This window comes from Rhea americana, unplaced genomic scaffold (assembly GCF_003343005.1).
Source record: "Rhea americana isolate MKP2758 unplaced genomic scaffold, rheAme1 scaffold_197, whole genome shotgun sequence".
In the NCBI taxonomy this organism is placed as follows: domain Eukaryota; kingdom Metazoa; phylum Chordata; class Aves; order Rheiformes; family Rheidae; genus Rhea; species Rhea americana.
In genome coordinates, this window is record NW_028186116.1 from 99,201 (window position 1) to 107,252 (window position 8,052).

General features: G+C 68.4%; 1 protein-coding gene across 1 annotated transcript in view; it reads left to right on the forward strand.

Moving 5' to 3' along the window:
• Positions 1-4,335, forward strand: part of SCN2B (sodium voltage-gated channel beta subunit 2) — a 4,871-nt gene extending 536 nt beyond the window's left edge. The window contains exons 2-4 of the mRNA XM_085303086.1: positions 1,707-1,873; positions 2,303-2,513; positions 2,594-4,335. Of these exons, the coding sequence (XP_085159212.1) occupies positions 1,707-1,873; positions 2,303-2,513; positions 2,594-2,793 (578 nt within the window). The 3' untranslated portion in view covers positions 2,794-4,335. The remainder of the gene's footprint in view (positions 1-1,706; positions 1,874-2,302; positions 2,514-2,593) is intronic.
• Positions 4,336-8,052: the final 3,717 nt, after the last annotated feature.

Sequence of the window (8,052 nt, forward strand, 5' to 3'; positions counted from 1 at the left end):
TGCCCCCCGGCGCGGCGCTGCGGCTCGCGGGGAGCGAGGGCGAAGCGCCCGGCGCGGGCTCTTGCCTGCAGCTTCACCTGCCGAGCCCTCGGCTGCAAGGTGCGGCGTGCCGGAGCGTTCGGGAGCACGCAGAGCGACCAGCGGCGCGGCCGGGGCAGCCCAGGGCGTTCGAGGATTTCTTTCACCACGGCTTCACCCCCTGCGCTTGAGGCACCCCGGGGGCAATGCCCAGGGGTGCGAGTGCTCCCCGGGCACGTGCCTGCCGTGCGCTGGACCCTCTGCTGCGGAGCGGTCCTGCAGTGCAAGCCCTGGCCAGGGCTGGCCCGCCACTGCAGAGCTGGGGGCGCCCAGCGAGCGCCCGGTGGCCTCTCAGCCCCCTGCAGAGCCCCTGGCACCCGGGGGACACTGCACGAGGCCACGCCGCTGCCTGCCGTGGGCACCCAGTGGCACGCACGAGTGGGAAGCTGCCTCCAGAGGCTTGGGCACGCACGGAGGGCACCGCTCTCCTCCCCCGGAGAGGCAGCTCGGGGTGCTGCTGCTTCTCACCTTGCTGCAATACCTGCAGCCCCAGCTAGCCAAACCTGCCCCTGCAAAAGGACTCTTTTCCGTGGCTGCAGCGCGTGGTCCYGTTCCTGCCCTGTTTGCACCCGAGCAGATCAGCCGGTGTGGCAGCCCCTGCTTCACAGGCAGCAGACCTGGCCACGGGGGTGGCGTCAGGAGCKCGCCAGGGAGGAGGGACGAGAGGAAGGAGGAGCAGCCCGGGGGAGAGCAGCAGGGGCCTGCCAGTGTCCCTGTCCCCGCAGGGCGCCACAGCCCGCTTTGCCCTCCGTCCCTGGCCGCCTCCGGTTTGTCCTGCAGGCCGGGGTTGGCGGGCAGCTGCTCGCACAGGAGGCCTGTCCGCAGCGTGCGCTCTCCCCGCCGTCGGCTGGGGGGGACCCGCTGCGCATGGGCGTGAGGTTCGGGTGCTCTCGGGGCAAGCCTGGCTGCTGGGTGCCGGGCTGGGCACCCACCTGGGTGCAGGCCCCAAGCCGTGGCCTCCAAGCTGCTTCCATCTTTGTTCCAGTCCCATTTTGGAGGCGGGCACAAGGTGCATCTGCAGTCACCCTGCAGCCCCCAGAGCCTGGCCTGGCAGGACCCATCCCTTGCTGCTCTAGTGCATCCTGCCTGGAATGAAATCTGATGAGCACAGCCATAAATTTCCCAGCGGACGTGGCGCTGAGCCCTGCACGCTGATGCTGCATTCGGCCCTTCGCACAGCGGTATTGATCCTGCAGCAGAAAAGCCTTGTTTGAGCAGTGAGGACCAGGGTTTGCCTGGAGTCAGCAGAATTTAGTGCTAGGCAAGATCAGGGCAGGCAGGGCAGAGAGGGTCATCAGCCTTTGCGGAGCAACTGGGCTCTCTGCCTGGGCTCTCTCTGTCCAGCGCTGGGACAGTGCCCCCCACACGTCCCCAGTTGCTGCCGTATGGGGGATGCACGGTCCTGGCTGGGCCACGGCCTTGCTGCCGTTGTGCTGCCATGGCCAGGCAGCCAGCATGGTCGGCGCGTGGACCTGCCTGAAGGGCTATGCCAGGCCCCGGAGGGAGCTCTGCTCAGCCACCTGGGTGCGGGGGGAGAGGGAGAGACCAGCTCAGCCTGCGAGGTGGCCGCAGGTGCTCCCTTTCTAACGTCTCTGCATCTCTGTTCTGGCTCTCCACGCTTGCGGCAGTGCCCACGGGGCTGGGCATGGAGGTCATGGCTCCTGCCACCATCAATGCCTTGAATGGCACCTCTGTGAAGCTCTCCTGCACCTTCAACTCCTGCTACAAGGTGGAGAACAAGCAGTTCTCTCTGAACTGGACATACCAGGAGTGCAAGAACTGCTCAGAGGAGCTGGTGAGTCTCTCGGGGGCTGCGGCGCTGCTGGGAGGTTGTGGGAACAGCTTGAAACAGTTGCCCGGGTTCCCCCGGATCCCAAGCTCCCTTCTTATGCATTGTCCTGTTATCTGGTCCTGCCCTGCCACAAGGAAAAATAGCAACCAGCTGTGTAAAGAGCTAGAGGCCAGGGTGGCCGCAGCGCTAGGGCAGGATGGGCAGGCCTGGATGGGGAGAGGTGCCTGGCAGTGCCGTGCCAGGCAGGGACCCTGTTGCGGGCATGGGCAGGGGTGAGCAGGACCCTGGCTCCGGCGGCAGACGGGGAACCGCGCTGCCCTGGGGCGAGGCGCAGTTCGGGCCGAGCAGGGCAGGACGGGTGCCTGGCTGGGGAAGGTGAGTGCTCCGGGTGCCAAACGCTGTCCCCCCTCCTCTCCCGCCCGGGCTGCCCAGTTCCTGCAGTTCCGGATGAAGATCATGAACAAGCAGCTGGACCGCTTTGGGAACCGGGTAGAGTTCACCGGGAACCCCACCAAGTACGACGTGTCCTTCACCCTCAACAACGTGCAGCTGGAGGACGAGGGCACCTACAACTGCTACGTCCTGAACCCCCCGGACCGGCACCGGGGCCACGCCAGCATCAGCCTCAAGGTGCTCACTGAAGGTCGGTGCAGAGCGGTCCCCTGTCCCGCCACTGCCTCGGCCAGGGACCGCCTGCCCTGACCCCACGCCCTGTCTCCCCAGAGCCCCCCAAGCGCGATTCGACGGTGGCCGTCATCGTGGGTGCCTCCGTCGGTGGATTCCTGGCCGTGGTGATCCTGGTGCTCATGGTGGTGAAATGCGTGCGCCGGAAAAAGCAGCAGAGGCTGAACACCGACGACCAGAAGACAGAGGAGGAGGGGAAGACGGACGGCGAAGGCAACCCGGATGAGGGCACCAAGTAACCCCCCTGGGCTGCCCTCCCTCTCCACCCCTGTACAGTGTGTCCCCCTCGATGTGCTTCCCARAGCAAGGATTGCCGTCTCCCCCGAGCATCCCTCCCTCCATCTCAGTAACCAGCCCGGCCTGGAGCAGGGCGTGGAGAGCAGGTCCCCTGAGCCGGGCCGCGGCAGCGGGCGACACGTAGGGCTGGCACGGGGCACGGAGGGAGGCAGCGACATCCCTGCGTGCGCAGGGGCAGAAGCAGGAGATGCCCCGTGCCTACGTGTCCCGCTAGGAAGAGCGAGCCGGGCTCTGCGAGCAGCCCACGAGCCCACGGTGCTGCCGCTGTGCCCTGGCATGGAGGCTGGCGTAGCCGGCTCCAGGGTCCCGCTGGCTGCCCGGCCCCTCCGTGCACTGAGGCTGCTGCGACAAGCGGCCTGTGCTCCTTGGGGCTGTCCCAGCCTGCTCTGCAGATGGTAATGACCACCAGCCCCCGCGTGGCTCCTGAACTCGGCTGCGTTTTGGAGCCGCTAATGGCCCCCGGAGCGTAATGGATGCACCCTTCCGCGCCTCGGGCTATATTTGGGCCTGAGCATCTCAGCCAAAGGAGCTGGGTTGACCTTTTGTGCTTGTTTTGCCATTAGGGTGGGTAATGCTAATGGCCAACGTTTTGCTGATGTGCCAAGGCACRCTGGTGGGGAGCGGCGAGGGGAGGGCGCTGGGGAAGAAGAGGAGCTCCAGGGCGCCTGCTGGGCAGGACCGGGCCCGGGCCCAGGCCCGGAGGCAGGGCAGCTCCTCGAATCCCCAGGCAACCCGCCRCGATGCCAGAACCACCTCTCCCGACCTCCCTTCGGAGCGCACCCGCTCAGATTCGTAACTGCCACGGCAACGCACTGCCAGCCAGCCCGGCCGCAGTGCTGGGCGCCGGCCGCCGCGGCCCCCAAATCCCTGCTCTCGCCCCCGCCCCGCTCGCGGCACCTCGCTGCCGCCATGCACTCCGCAGCTAGGTGTGAGCAGCGGCAGCTCCGGGCCCCTGGCCCCACCGCCGCCGCTTCCCGGCGGGGCCCTGCACGCCCGCTGCCGCCCCCCTCGCCCCCCCCGCCCGCTGCACGCCTCCGACCGCTTCCCCCGGGCTGCGCCCGCGCGCACCCCGCCGCGCGGCCGGTTCTCCGCGGTGGTGCCCTGCTCGTAGCTGGGGCCCAAGCGGCTCCGCGTCGGCCCGAGCGTGACAATTTTGTGGCCAAAGGTTTCTGGCTGTTGCACCCGTGACCAGTCCTGCATCCGCCTTTCATTTCTGTCATGCACTGCCCTTGGATTGCAACTTGCCAATGCAGCTGGATGTACATAGCTGTACACAACAGAGATAATCTCTACGTATATAAATATATATATATGGACAGGAGGCACTGTTGTTGGTCACRACTATAGTTTTGGGTTGGTGCCTTCTGCTGATTTTGTTTGCCAAACGCTGCTAGTGTTGTTTTCACCAAAGCCTGAGTGTAGGATGTTTTTATTGCTCTTTGTACAGTTGAAAACAAACAAAGCAGAGAACAACAAAACACTAACTTTGCCTRTGCTGCCTTTGTGCTGGGGGACCACATCCCCGCTCTGCCTTTGCGCCCGTTCACAGGAAGGCCGATGGCCCTGGGAGCCCGGGGCTCAGCACCGCTTTGGGGTGGCTCTGCGTGACGGGAGAGCGCCGTGCCGAGCCGTGCCGCCCACAGCCCTGCCCCGGGAGCTCGCCCGGCACACGGGCAGGGTGATTGGCACCCGTCACRGGGCTGCTGCACGGCCCAGCACCCAGCCACGGCGGCGGGGAGAGGCCGGGGCGCCGCTAATGAGCACACCCGTCAATCTACCTGTGCTGGAAGCACGGCRGTGCGGGAGCCCGGCAGCTGCCCCGTGCCCCCCCCAGCTGCCCGTGCATCCCGCACTGCGCACTGGCAGCTCTGGCCGTCGCATCGCCCTGTGTGTGCTGCAGCTCCCCTTCTCCTGGGCAGAGCTGAGCACGCGYCCCGCATCAGCTGCTCCCCAGAGCCCTGCTTGGCACGTGCTCTCGCCGCTCGGAGCACCCCGGTAATGGTACTTAACAACGGCGCAGAGCCSCAGCTCCTCCAGCTCCTCGCCTAGCCCAGCCCAGGCTCGCTGGCTCCCTGCACGCCTCGCCGCGTGCCGGAGGGGCTAGCTCCACCAAAAACCACCCCTTCTTGCACGCACCTCTTCCTCGGGGAGCAGCGGGTGCGGAGCACCTCTGACGGCAGGGTGCTGCYGTGCCGCAGCCCTGCTGGCTCCGGGAGCTCGGCCGGCGAGGCTGCAATCCGTGCCGCCGGCGCTGCAGCGGGAGCGAGCAGCTCCCCGCCGCGTGGCCGTGCGCAGCGAGCTCTCGGCACCGCTCCTCYGCGGCCGGCCCGGCCAGCGGCCCCCCTCCAGCCCTCCCGAGCGGCGAGCGTGGCCACGGCGAAGGGCGAGGGGAGCACCAGCGTTTGGGGCCCTCGGGGACAGTCCCTGGCCAGAAGGCACSGAGGAAGGCAGCGCCCCGCAGGCAGACAGCGAGGGTGAGCTCGCGCCGCGACGGCGGAGCAGGGGCAGCGCCCGCAGCCTCCCAGCCGGCTCTGGGGCGCAAGGCAGCCTCTGGTTACCTCGGGTAAAGGTGCCCGGGCTAGCCGGGGTCGGGGACCTTGAGGAGCGAGAGCGCGGCTCAGGAAGTGGCCGTGGAAGAGGGGGGTGTGGGAAGGGGCACTGAGGGCAGCAGCGGCGAGCAGGAGCTGGGCACRGCCCTCCGGAGACTGTCTCAGGCTGTGCTGGGTCAGGAGGAAACTTTCTGCTGGGACACGAGGCCACTGCTCTGAGTTTCTGGCGGCCGCCTCTGCAGGAGCTGCCTCTGGACGCCGCTCCTCCTCTCCGGCTGGCTTTACGGGAACGCGAAGGGGGGCGAGGAGCCGGAGAGCAGCCCTGCCGGCTGCGGGAGCGCGGCTCTGCGCAGGGAGAGGGGGTGGGCGGCGGGAAAGCACCGCTCCGGGGGCGCCGGGGAACGGTAAAGGCAGCCAAGCACTCACCCGCAGTCCGCGTGCCGCCACCTCGCTCAGCTCCCAGCCCGGCGCRCGGGGCGCCCGGCCCGGCCGGCGCTGTCCTGCAGCGTTGGATCRCTCCCAGCGCCTCCTGCCCGCTGCCAGCTCCGGGGCTGCCCGGCCGCCTTGCTTTTTAAAGGTCACAGCCGGAGGACCTTGCAGTAAATCTAGGTGCTGATGGGAAGCTCTGCTCCGGCGTCGCCACCTCCTCCGTCGGCGGGAGGCTCTGCCTTCCCCGCTTCCCGGCACCACCTGCCTCCGGGCAGCTCGGGAGGGGGCCGGTGGCTGGGTCTGCCCCGGCGCAGAGCCGGGCCGGGCACAGCCGGAGGGGCTGCTGGCGCGGGCGCCGCGGGGCAGCCGGCCGCGCTGTGCCGGGAGGCTGCAGCCCTGCGCGCGGCAGGCTCCGCTCAGCCCTGCCCCGCTCCGCATCCACGGGGAGGCAAGCGGGAGCCCACCGCGGGGAGCAGCAGCTTAACCCTCCGAGCTCCGCTCGTGCCGGGCGCTCCTCACCTGGCAGTGAAATGCAGGAGCTGGGGGTGCGCCGGCCCCGGCACCACCCCGGCAGGCTGCAGGCACRGGCCAAAGAGGCACGGAGCAGACGCGGTGGTTCCTGTCCCCCCGAGAACAGCTCTGGTGACAGCAGGCCAGCTCRAGGGAGCCTTTGAGCCCTTGCTTCCCGTCACGCCCAGAGGTGACACCAGCCGAGCAGAGGGTGCTGGAAATCAGACACGGCAGTTTTGTGCTGGTCTCAGCAAGAGGAGCCCTGCAACGTCCCGGCCCTGCATCCCCCGGGACTGGACCTCTCAGCCGTCTTGCCAAGATCCCGGGGCCGGCTGCTGTGGGATGCCCTTGGCACACGGCCGGGGAAGGGGAGGGCGACCCTGGCACGGCGCTCGCGCAGCCAGCCGGGCCGCGGGAGAGCGCAGCCTTTCCAGGCCGTGGCAGCAGCAGATGTCTCCCGAGAGCAGCCTGCCGAGCATGACAGCTCTATTAGGCTGCTGCGGCCGGCGACCCGTGGCTCCGAGCCCCGGAGGGCACGGCTTGCTCCGGGCACTGCAGCGGGAGCTGCACGCACGACGCCAGGCTGGCGGCCGGCGAGGAGCCCGGCCCTCTGCAGGTGTTCAGTCGGGAGAGGCCGCCCCAGGTCTTCGAGCCGCRGCCAGGGGACTCGCAGAGAGCGCAGGTGGCACCTCGTCCCCTCTCCAGCCAGCGCAGGAGCTGCTGTCCCTTCGCAGTGCCCACGGGCTCGGGGCAGCRCATCTCCCTGCGGTCCGGCACGCTGCTTCCCGCCGGCATGGCCTGGGGCCCGGCTGCTGGGCACGTGAGCTCCCAGAACACTTTCTGCCYGTGCCCGTGCCCGTGCCCCCGCCAGCTGCAACGCCCCTGCATTTACCGGCAGGCCCTCCCAGCTGGGTGGTGCTGCGAGTCATAGCCTCCCCCCAGCAGAGCTCTCTGCGGCTCTGCTGGTGTGATTCACCAYGGCGCTTTGGGCAAACCTGCCCCAGTTTTCCCCATCTTTTTGGAAGCAAACTTCACAGGCACCTGAAAGCATCCCAGGAATGAGTCCTCTGCATCCCGTGCCCCTTCCCTGCACCAGGCTATGGGTGCTACAGCTGCAGCTCTCCAGCATTACAGTTCCCCACTCTCCTGCTCCGAGTCCTGGAGGCTCCAGCTTCGGTCGTACCTGCCACTCTGGCTTCAGCACCACAACCTTGTCCCCCAGAGCCCCCACGCAGGCTCTTCGTCTGGGCACCAGTGCCTGGTGCACCACTGCAGCGGTGACAGGCCTCCCTGCACCCCTGCGCCCGGCTGTCACCCCTAGCCCAATTAGCAAGGCTCCGGCAGATCCAGGGCTCCCCCTCCGGTCTCGGCACATCTCCTGCCCCACTCCCAGGGCCTGCGGCTCCCCACACCTAGCCGCAGCCGTCACTCAGCCTCCCTGCGAGCCGCCTTTGCTGCATCAGCAGTGCGCTCCTCGCCGCTCCCGCAGCGCCGGCTGCCAGCGCTGCCCAGCTCACGCTGCCTATACTTTTCCTGCCTCGCTCGCCAGCTCTGCAGCTCTGGCTCTTCGACCTGCCAGCGATGCTAGCATCCCCTCCGACTCCCCCGGGACGCCCCAGTGGCCGGCAAGGCCTGCCGCTTTCCCTCTTTCCCCCTCCGTCCTGCCCCTGCCCAGGTGGGACAGAGCGAGCTGCAGAGGGGGCCGGTGCCAGG